General features: G+C 52.0%; 5 protein-coding genes across 5 annotated transcripts; 3 read left to right on the top strand and 2 right to left on the bottom strand.

Moving 5' to 3' along the window:
- Positions 1-416: 416 nt before the first annotated feature.
- On the top strand, positions 417-3,083 carry MAA_05659 (DNA replication licensing factor mcm7; the record flags this gene model as incomplete). The annotated part of the gene is made up of 5 exons (XM_007823657.1): positions 417-465; positions 520-782; positions 845-969; positions 1,029-2,946; positions 3,003-3,083. The coding sequence occupies 5 exons, from the start codon at positions 417-419 to the stop codon at positions 3,081-3,083; spliced, it is 2,436 nt and encodes an 811-aa protein (XP_007821848.1).
- Positions 3,084-3,930: 847 nt separating this feature from the next.
- Positions 3,931-5,392, bottom strand: MAA_05660 (uncharacterized protein; the record flags this gene model as incomplete). The annotated part of the gene is made up of 2 exons (XM_007823658.1): positions 3,931-4,709; positions 4,777-5,392. The coding sequence occupies 2 exons, from the start codon at positions 5,390-5,392 to the stop codon at positions 3,931-3,933; spliced, it is 1,395 nt and encodes a 464-aa protein (XP_007821849.1).
- A 476-nt stretch (positions 5,393-5,868) lies between these two features.
- MAA_05661 (Ribosomal biogenesis regulatory protein) lies at positions 5,869-6,453 on the top strand (the record flags this gene model as incomplete). Its single annotated transcript, XM_007823659.1, has 1 exon — positions 5,869-6,453. The coding sequence occupies one exon, from the start codon at positions 5,869-5,871 to the stop codon at positions 6,451-6,453; it is 585 nt and encodes a 194-aa protein (XP_007821850.1).
- A 1,043-nt stretch (positions 6,454-7,496) lies between these two features.
- MAA_05662 (Rho GTPase-activating protein domain protein) lies at positions 7,497-9,927 on the bottom strand (the record flags this gene model as incomplete). Its single annotated transcript, XM_007823660.1, has 3 exons — positions 7,497-8,194; positions 8,256-9,014; positions 9,198-9,927. The coding sequence occupies 3 exons, from the start codon at positions 9,925-9,927 to the stop codon at positions 7,497-7,499; spliced, it is 2,187 nt and encodes a 728-aa protein (XP_007821851.1).
- Positions 9,928-12,431: 2,504 nt separating this feature from the next.
- On the top strand, positions 12,432-13,474 carry MAA_05663 (geranylgeranyltransferase beta subunit; the record flags this gene model as incomplete). Its single annotated transcript, XM_007823661.1, has 2 exons — positions 12,432-12,795; positions 12,849-13,474. The coding sequence occupies 2 exons, from the start codon at positions 12,432-12,434 to the stop codon at positions 13,472-13,474; spliced, it is 990 nt and encodes a 329-aa protein (XP_007821852.1).
- Between the last annotated feature and the right edge of the window lie 1,114 nt (positions 13,475-14,588).

Raw genomic sequence — 14,588 nt, 5'->3', positions numbered from 1 at the left:
TCAACTTGAAGAACCGTGTATTTGACTCAAAACTTAATAACGCTGCTGTTCCACTACCCGTCGAGTTCCCTTCCTCGCTGTCGCTGTCTCGGCTCGGCTCCGGCTCCGGCTCCGACTGCCCCCTCCGCTCCCCGTCACACCGTAACCATTGTGGCTGTGCGCCGTACGGCGGCAGGCGGCAGGCGGCAAGCTTAATTGTCTGTGGCGGTGCAAAACGCGACTTATAGAGGAGTTGACGCGAAAAGTCGCGTGTGCTTCGGTCGTCGGTCGCGATTTAGCTCCTCACACAGTCTCGCATTTCGCATCTCGCATCCCTGCATCTGCATTTCTGCATCGCAGCCCGTCTCCCACTTTGCGATCTGCTGCGATTGCACTTACATTTCTCGTCTGTCATAGGCAAAAGCAGAATCTCCAAGATGGCACTCCGAGAATACAAGGCTCCCGTCAACTATGACGAGCAGCAAAGTCAGTTATTTCTAGGCAATTGCAAAGACTGAACCAGACACTAATGACATACAGGTGCCTTTGAGGAGTTCCTCAACGACTTCAAGACGGCGTCGCCCGAGCATACCATTACCACCGCCATGGGTGACATTACCATCGACGATGATGATCTGAGTGACGGCTATGACTTCATGGATGAAGACGACGAGTCGGGCGACCGCCGCCGCCAGGAGAAGGCAAACAAACGAATTCCTCAGCACAAGTACAAGGACCTGTTGCAGCAGCTGGCCGACAGAACCATTGACGAAATCACGATTGATCTCGACGATCTTTATGCTGTGAGTATTCTATGCTGCCAACTAACCTGATTGCTACAAGCATGAAACTGATGATTCTCCAGTGGGAAAGTCAAGGCCAAGAGGAACTCCACCTGGTTGACTCAATAGAGCTAAATACAAAGCACTACGTCGATGTCCTTTCCAAAGCCGTGGACAAGATCATGCCACAACCCAGCACGGATGTTAGGTAAGGGGGGGTGACGATGGACATGGACAACACTCCCATTGCCGCTAACACAAGGCCAGTTTCAAGGACGATGTTCTCGATGTTTTGATGGCTCGTCGCCAAGCCCGTAACCGCGAACTTCAGGAAGCCGCAGAGCGTGACCCTACTGCCGAGGACGACCAGTTTCCTGCCGAGCTTACTCGGCGGTACACTCTGGTTTTCAAACCCAGATCGCGGACCGCTGAAGAACCTACCAAGGCTTTGGCTGTCCGCCAAGTCAGAGGTGACCACATAGGCCACCTGATTACGGTCCGGGCTATTGCCACGCGCGTGTCTGATGTGAAGCCCATTGTTCAAGTCAGTGCTTATACGTGCGACAGCTGCGGATGCGAGATCTTCCAGCCCATTACTGATAAGCAGTACGGGCCGCTGACAATGTGCCCGTCCCAAGACTGCAAGGCAAACCAGGCCAAGGGCCAACTCAATCCCTCCACCAGAGCATCCAAATTCCTGCCCTTTCAAGAAGTCAAGGTCCAAGAAATGGCTGAGCAGGTTCCCATTGGCCAGATTCCTCGCTCCCTGACCGTCCTGTGCTATGGGAGCCTTGTACGAAAGATTAACCCTGGTGATGTCGTTGACATCTCCGGCATCTTCTTGCCTACTCCCTACACAGGCTTCAAGGCTATGAAGGCTGGTCTCCTGACCGACACTTACCTCGAGGCTCACCACATCCACCAGCACAAGAAGGCCTACAGTGAGATGATTGTCGACCCACGGCTTGTGCGACGCATCGACAAGTATCGACAGACTGGCCAAGTGTACGAGCTACTTGCCAAATCTATTGCCCCCGAAATTTACGGACACCTGGATGTTAAGAAGGCTCTGCTGCTCTTGCTTATTGGCGGTGTTTCCAAAGAGATGGGCGATGGTATGAAGATTCGCGGCGACATCAATATTTGCTTAATGGGTGATCCTGGTGTTGCAAAGTCTCAGCTTCTCAAGTACATTTCCAAGGTTGCCCCGCGTGGTGTATACACCTCTGGTCGTGGAAGCAGTGGTGTCGGTCTGACGGCTGCTGTCATGCGAGACCCCGTGACGGATGAGATGGTTCTTGAAGGTGGTGCTCTTGTTCTTGCCGACAATGGTATCTGCTGTATCGATGAGTTTGACAAGATGGATGATACCGACAGAACAGCCATTCACGAAGTCATGGAACAGCAGACCATTTCCATTTCCAAAGCCGGCATCTCGACAACTCTCAATGCTCGCACGTCCATTCTGGCGGCCGCTAACCCCATCTATGGGCGATACAACCCCCGTATTTCTCCCGTTGAGAACATCAACCTCCCTGCTGCGCTTTTGTCTCGTTTTGACGTACTTTTCCTTCTTCTCGATACCCCATCCCGCGAAACAGACGAGCAGCTAGCAAAGCACGTCGCCTTCGTTCACATGAACAACCGCCACCCCGACATTGGCACCGACAATGTCGTCTTCACACCTCACGAAGTGCGCTCATATGTAGCCCAAGCACGAACGTACCGCCCTGTTGTCCCCGAGTCCGTCTCCGATTACATGATCAAGACATATGTCCGCCTCCGAGATCAGCAGCAGCGAGCGGAGAAGAAGGGCAAGCAATTCACACACACTACCCCGAGAACATTGCTCGGCGTTGTTCGTCTCGCCCAGGCCCTTGCTCGCCTCCGTTTCAGCAACCAGGTTTCCCAGGACGATGTTGACGAAGCATTGCGCCTGGTCGAGGCCAGCAAGGAGAGCCTCAACGCCGAAGTGAACACTGGCCGCCGCGGCCTCAACGCCAGCAGTAGAATTTACAATCTCGTCAAGGCACTCGCTGATTCTGGCGCCTGTCGTGCTGACGACGCCGAAGATGACGACCTCGGTGTGGAGTTGAGCATGCGCAAGGTCAAGGAGCGCGTGATTGCAAAGGGCTTTACAGAGGATCAGTGGCTCAATGCCCTGGACGAATACACAACGCTCGATGTGAGTATAGCAAAATTATCGGGGGGACAAAGATCGAGGCTAACGAGGAATTCTAGGTGTGGCAAACTACTGGTAGTGGTGCTAGATTGGTATTCGTCACCGCTGGTAATGATGACGAGGACAACATGGATGATTAAGGGGTGGGATTCATTCAAAAACAAATTAAATTTTTTTGGCTTTTGGTTGGGTATGGCGTTTTGGGATATATCGGTGTCGGGAGAGGGACCCGGAGAGGGCATGCTGTTATGAGAGCAATCCACGATTCAAGCTCCATCGCGCTACACGCGTTGTATGATGTTTGACCATTCCTTGGAGAGCCTAAAATGTTTACGACGTGTGATTAATCTGCTAGAGTTAAACAATACTTCCTAATCCTGGCAGGACATGGTTATACATGACGAGTGAGCATAGAAATTTGAGTGTATGATTGCGTAGAAACGGATCAAATATCCAGCTCCAAGAGATAATCAACGCATGCTTAGTACAAGCATGAAATCTAGTAGAAGGGAGTGTAACCAGATGATTTGCCGGGACAATTGGAAACAGAACCGTGCCTGTCGGGTCACTCAGGTGGTACTGAAAAAGGCCGATACTGCGGCACGTCTCCGTTGACCTCTCAGACGCGGGTCGATTATGTTCAGTCAGGCAAAATCTGCAGACGCCGATACTTTCCTGCCTTCCGAGCGCGAATCCCGTAGCCGTCTTTATTTAGACGGCCTAATCACATGTAGATGGTTTCTCGACATCACCGCAACACCACAAGCAACTCTGCCAAAGGTGAACAATGACCGACCACTCATGACGCTCGCAGAGACCTCAAGTCTCTGCTAACTGATCATCCCCGGCGACTATCAACAGGTAGCCTTCTATTCCCCAAAATAGGCCGGCCAGTCTTTCATCCAAGGTCAAACGCCACGCCACTCGACAAATATACTCCTCATACGGTGTATTGGCGTTGTATAGTACAAGTTACAAATATATAATTTACATCCTCATCGTCATCAGCGACACCCTCTCCATCTCACCGACGATGCCATGCCCGCCAAGAGCCCACTTCTCCGTCACGGTACTTGTATTCAAGACGCTGCGCAGCATACCACTTGCGCCCCAGTACTCCATCAACACCCTCCCCTCATCCTTGGACACGCCCCCGATTCGAAGAACGTAACTGTTCTTGAGCGACTCGTACACGCGTTCGTCGTACTTCCTCTCGTAGGGATCAGGCTTGGGGATCTCGCGACCGGCCTGGCCGGCCTCCAGTTGCGAGAGGACGAGCTCTTGCGAAGGATGGTAGTGTGTGTTGTTGTCGGACGTGGCAGCGACAATGGCGCCGCCGTTGGGGAGCTTCGTCTTCCCCGAAAGCGCGTCGACAAAGAGACGTACCAGCGACAACTCGTGGGCATGCACCTGGTTGAATGACGAGTCACGGTAGTCGCTCATCTTGTTGATGTGCGCAAGGCCGTCGAGGGCGAGGAGCACTGGCGGCCGGCCCGGCAAGGTGAGTTCCGTCCAGAGGGCTTCGAGTGTCGGCCAGGCGTTTTCGCTTTCCTTGGCGCTGAGGACCAGGTCGGCTACTGTGGCACCCTGCTTGAGGTGGGTGAAGCGTGACCAGTCCTTTTGGAGGGCAAGTTTCTCCAGGACAGCCTTGTTGGCTTTGTAAATGTTTTGGAGGAGCTTGAGGGTGTAGACGGGCTGGGCGAACTGCATGGGCTCGGTGCCTTCAACGGGGGAGTATTCGGTGTTGCCGTTGGTAAGGTCCTGGCCTATTTTCACAATCACCTCTCATTAGCAAGCTGGAATAACCCCAAGTCGTATGAGACGCTGCCCTACCTTCGGGAATGTGCACAACAACCCAGTCATTCATCAAAGCATACGACATGGACTGCAGCAGTGCCAGGCTCTTTCCGGACAGCTTGCTCCCCGTGAGCACACATTTCAACGCTTCCTTCTTTTCTATAGATTTTTCCATCTTGATCATCAATTGGACAGTTTCCTCCCTCACCAGGAAATGCGGCCGCCTAAACAAGTTCCACGTCTGCGTTGTTTTGAATGCTTCCAGAGCTCTCAACTGGTCGACCACTTTATCCGGCAGGGCAAACATCTTGCCCTTGCTCTCTAAATTTGCCAAAGTCTCCGGCGTTAACTCGTCAATGTTCCGCACTGGCAAAGCACTATTGTTGCTTAGTTGGATGCGCTTGCGGAACGCCTTGCGCTCTCCGGGATTGGGTTTCTTGACGGCCACCACATTGGTCTTTTTTTTGAACGTTCGCTTGACCTTTTTCGGGAGATCTCTTCGGGATTTTATCGTCGGAGGAGGCGCAGCGGCCCTAGCGGTCGTGGTTGATAAGAATGCTACTCGAGAGAGGATAACGGGATGGATGCGAGGCGCGAGGGGGATCGAGGGCCTGACGAGGCTGCGGAGGGAAGAGGTTGCCGACGATGCCATGATGGTCAAATGAGACATCATCTCAGCTAGAGAACTGTTGCGGGATGTGGTGTTATTGCCACATGGAGGCCAATTGGGCCTGGCGATGTCGTGGAGGTACGCTCTCCTCAGAGAACGGGAGAGCTGCGAAGGTTTGTAGCAAAAATCTCCCGAAAGTTGTACAGCCGCCGATTGGTCCACCCGTGCAGCTCGCAGGGGTCGTCACTACGCATCACTGGCACGCGAACAAAAGCCCGGAAAATTCCACGCCGTTGATCCGGCGCCAGCACCTGGCTATCGCTCTTATCGGCCTCCAAAAATTTAGGAGGGTCCAATTCTCCAAGTCCAAAAAAGTTGGTGATCCAACGACAGAATTCGTACAACAAAGCTGCCTAACTTAAAGAGTACTTCTTCAACAACAACCACAAAGTCAACACTTATTTGTTCAGAATCTAATCCCTACAATACCAATCAGCTACTCTCCGTCAACAGTCACAATGGCCCTCCCTGGCACGAGGCCCAAACTTCCCGTATCCGTGGATAAACCCACCCCGTATACTTTCGACCTCGGTCTCCTGCTCGCCGAAGACCCCAATGCCATCACCCTCGACCGCTCCTCGCTCGAACAGTCCCTCGCAGAAGTTGCCCGAGATGGTGCCCAGTCTCTCATCAACCAACTCCTCACCACCTGTCCCATCAGCTCAACCAACGATGGTGTGCTTCTCTCCTTGCCCGCCCCATCAACCGCCTTACCGCGTGAGAAGCCTCTGCCGGAAGCGAAAGCCAAGACGAAGTGGGAGCGCTTCGCCGAAAAGAAGGGTATCAAGGCCAAGACTAGAGAGCAGCGAAGAAACCTGGCGTATGACGAGGAGAGTGGCGAATGGAAGCGCAAGTGGGGATACAAGGGTCTCAATAAAAAGGGTGAGGATTATCCCATCATGGAGGTAGATATGAAGAAGGAGAGGGAGAGGAAGGAGGGAACTAGCATCAGAGGTGACGGCCGAAGAGAGAGGAAGGAGAGAATAAAGCGCAACGAGAGAAAGATGAGGAAGAATCAGAGGGATGCCTTGAGCGCTAGGTAAGGTTGATGGAGACCGGGGGGGGGAAACATGTGAACTTTTCGACAAAATTATCGGTCAGGAACATGTGAAATCGGAACCTGACGGGCTATCCGAACACTCATCGGTGTGTTACCATGGCGTCTGGTCACAAAATCGGAGTCTGGAGTTGAATCATATTTAGATGGCCCTACCTACGCAGTCACAAAAGTTTTGGGGCAATGCGCTATAAACTCAAGACAAAGCAATATCATATTTTCGCCAAAAATCTGCTTCTGTGTGATTTTAATTCCCATTACCGGAACCTCGACCATCTATACCCGCCTCCGCTCTCTCTTATTGTCCTTTTGTCTTCTCCGATATTGCTCCTTCAGCCATGAATATACTCCAACCAACACCTCCTTGACTATTATACACAGAACCCGAATGATCTCTTTTTGTGCCCTTCACCGTCATTGCCCCGGAAAAATCCTTTGCTTTGGGCTGATGATGAATGCGCGAAAGCCCTGGCTACATGATTCTCGGGCATTGAACCTTCAATTTCTGCCACAACCGCCACTGTCTGTCAGGCTCTGAACCGCCACAAAAATGCATCTCGTCTCCATTCTCGGGTGTCGATTAAAACTAGTAATTTTAACAAGTACGGTTAAACACGATGACCTAATCCAGTATCAAAAAGCATAAAACAAAAATTTGCAAATTGCGTGGTATATGAAGACTGAAGCCGGTAACCACATCCACTCCGTCTTATAATGTGATGATGCGATGAAGGGTATACCAAACAGCCGACTAGTTTGATAGGCTGCGTCGAAATGGGGGAATTTATGCGCTGTAGAACAACTTGATTCGCCGCCAGTGATGAGAGGCAGAAAAGGAAAATGAGTAAGAAACCAAACAAGTGTGAGGGGGGAGTCAACAATGAGACCCGTCGTAAAGGCGTTAAATGACGAAGAGACGAAGAAAACAATACATGAATGAGAGCATGCATTGCACAAATTGTATCGAGTAAAAAATTCGCGATGGCCGGCTCGTATGCCACGGGGTCGGCCCTAGCAGTCATTCCATCCCTAAAAGCCGATGGGGGACAGAGGTTTAATTGGTGACAACGGGCGAAGCTGCCTTGTCGTCTCTTGCGGTTCACGCTCACTATTAGTGGTAACATTGGTTGAGATTGTTGAGATTCTGGACCCAATACTCGCATTGGAGCCAGAGAATTGACGTTGGAGCGCCCTGTTGCTATTGTCATAATCGGAGGGTTTGTTGCTATCAGTTGACGACAGCTGACGATCGTTGTGTTCGTCTATATGTGAAGGGCCATTGGGTACGGTTATGCCTCTAGGCGGGGGTTGATCGAAAAGTCTGTATTCTTCTTCGATGAACTTTGCCTCATTCTTGCAACCTATCCAGCAATCACTCCAATCACACACCAGAAACTTGAAGCAAAAGGCATCAATCTTCATGCATGGTTGGAAACAGATGCAGAGATTCCTAAAGTCCATCTTGTTCTTATCGGAACGAGATAAGAGTAGACTCAGGTGACAGGTGATGGCAAAGAGGAGGTAGTAGTTAAAGGGTGACAAGTTGGACAATTCTTCAACGAGTAATTGTGGCACCTTGGTTGCCCCCGAGCACTCGCGCGCGATCCGGTCTTGCGCCGCTTTGGGGAACAATTCGTCTGGAAGTTCACGTAGCCATGCCTTAAGCATAGAGCCAATGATGTTGATATCGTAGAGGTCGTCGTCCTTGAACAAATCAACGTCATATCCTAGGGGAAATGTTAACTAATGTCAAGACCGTTACCAATGGTGAGATATAGGATAGCTTACGTTCGTCAAACTTTCTCTGCCACTTCTTGATTTGCGGGCCACTTCCAGGAACTCGGTATAAACCTTCGACATCGCAACCCTTGTGATTTAAATAATCAATGGCTCGCCAAGGGAAAGCCGGCATCCAAAACTCCGTCTTATCTTTCGAGGTCTCTAGACGCTTGGCAATGCGCGTTATCCGAGTCTGTTCCACTAGGGGGAGGTTGAGAACTTTGAGGATATAGTGTTCATCGTCTACAACGTGTTCCCGTTCCGTCGTGCTTCCGCTTCTTGAGCTCTTGCCAAAGAGCCCTTTACTAATTATATCAGCAGCCCTGGTGGAGGAAGTCCGCAGCCCGCTAAAAAATCCGGAGCCATTCTCTTTTAAGGATGACGGAAGAGCACCCTTCTCCTTGTCTCGCGACGAGTCACGGCGAGCGGCCCTGTCCTCTGATCGATTTCGTGCACTCGAATTCATCATATCTCTGAATGCTCGGTCTTGGGCCACGGGGGCGGTCCGGAGAGGCATGGCGTTGTCGTAATTCTCGTTTCGGCCCAGAGTAGCAGGAGCAATGACTGGCGCGGCCTTTAAATTGTTGTTCCGATCTTTGTCCCTATGGGACCTGGTTCTACTCAACAACCCGAATGACTTCGTCTTACTCCTCTTGCCGCCTGGCGAATGGGCAGATGTGCCGTCGCAGTCTCCAGCGGACGACAGCGATAGCTCGGATCGGGATGGTAGCGGAGGCTTCTGCAGGTATTCTTGTGTATATGGAAAATCTATCAGAATCAAATCATGTTAGCAAGTCTACCTGTCCCAGTGTCGAGCCTTTGGGGGGGGGACAGCAAGCATGCCGGGACAAGCCAAATATTGGCAATGCGAGGGCTTCCTCGTCCATTCTGCCATTGTTCGCGTGTTTCTTCTGGGCACGCTCAAGAGCAAGAGCCGGATGAGTATCATACTTTCAGACTTTGGCGCACGTGGCTCTTCGGGACCTCTGGTAGCCAAGTATTCCTGCGAATCCGAGAGCTGCGGGCAGGGGTTTTGCGGGAGTTGGTTCGAACTCTTGGAGGACTTATTGAAGTGGAAAAAGCCACTCTTGGTCGACGGCCGCTTCTCTGCGTCGGAGGAGACCTGACGGAAGGCTGGGGAGGCAGATCCCGAAATCTGGTCGTGGTATGGAGGGGACTGTTCGTGCTGAAGTTGAAGTTGGGGTGGGCGAGGATGGTTCGTCTCGTGGCCCAAAGTCGGCATATGCCCCCTCCCAGTCTGCGAAACCTGCGAAGTCTGCGGTCGTTTGGTGGCGGCAAAGCGACTGGTCAAGGATACAGAAGGTTGGGAGCGAGAGTGAGATTGTGACTGAGAAAGCTCCGACTGGAGGGAGTGCTGTGACGGCTGTGACTGCAGTGACAGCGGCAGCGAAGGCTGCAGCGAGACAGGTGGCCTTGGGTGGATGGGCGATACGTTGGCGGTTTGCACGGCCGTTTCAGCAGTCGATTCGATGCATGCGGCAGTACCAGTCCTCGTCGCTTGCGCCGTTGCCCCCAAACCGAAGCCGGTGGCTGCTGCTGCGGTTGCGCCAGTTGCTCCAAGACGGTGGCCGCGATTGTGTGTGCTTCGGATTGAATTTGCGCTCGTGTTGGCCTTTGTGCTGCCCAGAGGCAGTGGCTGCGGCGTGGGCCGGCGTCCCATGTTGATGTCGACAATCGGGGCTCTCGACTCTCTGCTGCCTCGATCCTCGACGTCGCTTAGAAATTGCCGGGCGGCGCAGCAGTGAGCGGCCTGAATCAGTTGCAGGATTCCCGTCTGGAGGACCAGACTCGAGACGGCGCCAGGGGCTGGGTGAAATTGGTCAGGTCAACGGTGCCCAGTGCCTGTGTGTACCTGAGCAGGTTTACCGGAGCAGGTGGCCTATAGGCTGTTGGTGGTAGGCTGTAGTAGCCTGTAGCCAGTGGCCCAGTATCCGGTTAGCCCGTGGTCTCAAGTCCCTGGGGTTCACCCTGCAGCTGCAGCCAGTGGCCGGTGGCCGCTGCAGAAGACCGGGTAGCAGTGTTGCACTTTATTTTTTTCAATGCGCCCTGATTGTGTCGAGTCAGCTTGGTAGTTGCCGTCCTTTTGCTTCCGTACAATAGGAAGCACCGAGTACGAAGTACTCCAGATGTCGAGGGCTGGGCGCTAGTTGAAGTGGCCCGAGGGATGGGATTAGGATGGATCAGAATGGATCAGCATCAATCAATGCCCGTGAATTGTCCGTCAATGCCAGGGCCGAAGGGGGTGGGGTCCAGGTTGAAGCCTCAATACAAATGTTGTCAATGTGCCTGCCTCCCTGTGTCGCTCGTGCCTGAATCGATTTGCTCCGTAGGCTTCTAAAGTTGGTATCGTCTCGTGTGATGCAGCCACGGGCCCGGCCACAGAGTTGGCAAAGGGGTCGGAAGGGGCCCTGCTCCGGCGTGGCTCGCAGCGTCCGCAGACGACAAAGAACCAAGAGGCTGCGGTGTGCTGTTCAATGTCGTGCGACGGGATGATTGTGTGGGTGTGAAAAGAAAGGCCTAGTTCTCCGTTCTCCGTGCTGAGAGTACAGACAGTCTGGTAATCGCAGAGGGATGCGAATCCGATGCGCCGCTGGTTCGCCGCTTATCTGTTTATCTGTTGGTTTTGTCTCGCCTGGTCCTGCCCTGTCTTGCTTTAGGCAATTTGTCAATCCGTGCCTTCCTTTATCAGTGCCTAGACAACAAGCATCGCCCAGCATTCAATGAATCATACGCAACACCAGTGCTTCGTACTCTTCACGCGGTAGGATGACCCGAGATGAGCCAGCGATCAGTCAGCCAGCCGTCAACCAGCAAGGGGGCTGTCAGCGCCAAGACAGAACAAAAGGACGAGAGCGCTTTGAGCAGCCTGGGGAGGACAGGAGAAGCCTGAGTGGGGTTCCAGAGTTGGATCGAGACTGGCTGGTGACTTTGTCCGTCTCGTCTGGCTGTCAAAGTCATCAGAATACTCAACGAAAGCTCACCAACAAAGGGCTTATCCAGGGCGAGACGGTGGGCGAGGTTCAGCTTGTTCCTCAGACAGGAGGAGTGTACGGTTCACATTTACGATGAAAGCACCCGGTTGAAAGGAGATGGATTCAAATGCAAACAAGAGGCCCGCCCGCAAACAATCTGATGTGGCATGGACTGTGTGCCAGTTGTCCATCCGCTTGAGCCTTTTGTCTTGGGCCTCTGGAGCGTCATCTCTCCCCTCGCCCCATCCAACCGTGAACGATCCGTCATTCGCTGTACACCAGGTGGCACATGTTGACATAAATTGCCGGCAACGGCTAGACGACGGCTCGTTGAACGAAGTCCATTATCCCGATGCTAGCACAGATGGCTCCAGGTGACCAAAAGCTGGTGCTTGGCTCCACTGCTCGTCCCCGAAACGATGGCCGTCTAGCCATCTGAAACAACGTGTTGTACCAGTCCCATCCGCTTGTGCAGACAGGGACTAGTCCAGGGGTGCCAGGGTGCATGGCCAACATTTGAACCAGCATGACTTTATGTGGGGATGGGCCCCCTAAGGCTAAGCAAAAGGAGTTGCGTTTACTCATACTGTCATGTTGGTCACTGTGGTGGAATATTCTTGCCCAACAAGAAGTACATATGCACAAAGATACTATAACAGTATGTCATAGCATAGAACACGGCATCCAGGTGTCTGGTCCGGTCAAATACTTTTTATCGTCAGTTGTATTTCTGCTTAAGCAGTTAAATACCAGACATAAACCTGTCAAGTACCTAAGTAAGCCGGCGCTGTTTCTACTACGTACAAGTACTTAAGTATAAGTACCTAGATACTTAACTTTAGTAGCAATGCCAGACGCTATGCAGAGTACGGCAGCCTTTACAGAGTACGTACCTACCTCTCAAAGGAAGTACGGAGTATGTAGTCAGGTAATTGAGTACGATCCCCCTCTTTCCGAATTCATTTTCATTTTTATTTTTATTTTCTACTTTGTGGAAGAAATAAATGCGGTATGCTCGTTGCTTTCTATCAATCCTCCGGTGAACTTGCGTGGCAAAGCAGAATGCTCCCGAACTCCCATCAGTCGGTTGACTTGATTACCTAAGCTTGCAGCAAGGGCAGTTCTCGGGTTGTCTGCTGCCTCAAATTTCTCTGATCCACAATAGCTTCAACTTCTCTTGCTGCCCAGCACCATGGTTCACGAAGGCACAACCACAGAGAGCCCGGCCCTTGCCGTGCAGGCACATGTGAAATATGTGCAGAGTCTCGATACCAAGAAGGATGAGCTGGACTATTGGCTGACCGAGCATTTGCGGCTCAATGGTGTTTACTGGGGCCTTGTTGCCCTTCACCTGCTTGGACAACCCGACGCCCTCCCCCGGCAAGAAACGATTGATTTTGTGTTCTCATGCCAACACGAAAATGGGGGATTTGGCGCCGCACCAGGACATGATGCTCATATGCTGTCCACAGTAAGTGCTGTGCAGATTTTAGCAATGGTCGACGCCTTGGATGATCTCGATGCGCGGGGACATGGCAAAGCCAAGGTTGAAAAGTGTAAGTGACCCCAAAGCCTCGAGTGTCTAGGTATCGCTCTAACGTGAGAACAGATATTGCAGACTTGCAGGATTCCAATACCGGCAGCTTTTATGGCGATGAGTGGGGTGAGGAGGACACCCGATTTCTCTACGGTGCGTTGAACGCGCTATCGCTCCTCGGTGCCCTATCTCGTATCAATCTAGACAAGGCGGTGTCACACATTCAAAGCTGTGCGAATTTTGATGGCGGATACGGCGCAAAGCCTGGTGCGGAGTCGCATTCGGGCCAAATCCTGACCTGCCTGGCTGCTCTGAGCATTGCCAATAGGCTGGACGTGGTAGATGAGGAGAAGCTCGGAAGCTGGCTTAGCGAGCGACAGACCCCGAGCGGCGGTTTTAACGGCCGCCCTGAAAAGAAGGAAGATGTCTGTTACAGTTGGTGGGTTCTAGCCAGTCTAGCTATCCTCAAGCGGACACATTGGATCGACCGTGATGCCCTCATTACCTTCATCTTGAGCAGCCAGGATTCCGAAAATGGCGGCCTTTCGGATCGCCCTGGTGATATGGTAGATGTTTGGCACACATGTTTCGGCCTTGCCGGCCTCAGTCTCTTGCAATACCCTGGGATGGTGCCGGTGAACCCGGTATACTGCATGCCCGAGGCTATTGTTGCAAAATGCGTTGGGTCTAATAGATGAGGTCGCTGGTTCAAGCCCTCCACCCTCCACCCTCCACAAACAAACAACGACAGCCGGTCATGATTCTCAACTATTGCCGCGTCTCGCCCTCTTGCCATCTAATAACCTGCTAAAGACACTTCCCCGTGATAGCTAGGATACAAGGCGAGAGGAGAATGAAATATGTTGGTTTTTTCAGGGGCATATCCCCTCCCCATGGAGATTGCCCCGTAAAGTCCTTCAGACATGCGCCATGGCGTAGATTCAATCAAACCTTAGGTGACGAACTGTAGGTAGCACGTACAGGTCTACTAATTGCCTAGCTAGATAAATAGCTGGAGCCTTGGGGGCACTGCAAGCTGGTGCACCCAGTCCAGACTACGAAGAAGACAAGAAATAAAACTTCAGTCACATCTTAGTATTCCATCACGTCTACTTTTTAAACACTTCGTGCTATTCAGGAAAAGAGCCTTGTGAGAAACCTACCATCTTTGTCTTACTCTTTTCGCGGGCAAGTGTGCCCGGCTGAATGCCAAGGCCAACCGAAGCCAGCCCCAATAAAAATGTTGACGATGTGAAATTTACCGACTATGATATCGAATTTTGGAGAGCTGTTCTTGTTTTTGGTCAGATGTGGCTATATCTCGTCTAAACGTTAAGCTGATTCGTTCTCAGTTCACCTCGTGATGCCTCGCCCGAGTGTCTCCGCGCAGATGTACCATACATTTTGCCAGCTGGCAAATCATGTCATTGAACTGGTAAACACTTAGGAAGGCCGATAGGGAAGGAGCAGGTCATTCAACATGAATGTTAGGGCATGAGCCTCTCGACACAGTTCTACCAACCACCACTCTTTGACACCCTTCTACAATTGACCTCAAATTGCTCGCCACCTTGTCCACGGGTCACACTATCCTGCTCCTTCACATTGCGCAGTTATTCTCCATCAAATAAGGTCCTATAAGCTTCTACTTGATATGTTTGGCATCAACTCCCGCCATATTGGAACTTCCAAACCCCAACCGTAGGGGTAACCTCGCGCTATCGGATCGCAACTTCCTCCTCTGGGTTTGCCATGGATGGAAACCCCAGAGTGCCAATTATGGCATTCATGCAAACGGTAAGAGCATACCAT

The sequence above is a fragment of the Metarhizium robertsii genome (genome assembly GCF_000187425.2).
Source record: "Metarhizium robertsii ARSEF 23 chromosome Unknown MAA_Scf_2, whole genome shotgun sequence".
In the NCBI taxonomy this organism is placed as follows: domain Eukaryota; kingdom Fungi; phylum Ascomycota; class Sordariomycetes; order Hypocreales; family Clavicipitaceae; genus Metarhizium; species Metarhizium robertsii.
This window is presented reverse-complemented; position numbering and strand designations above follow the sequence as displayed.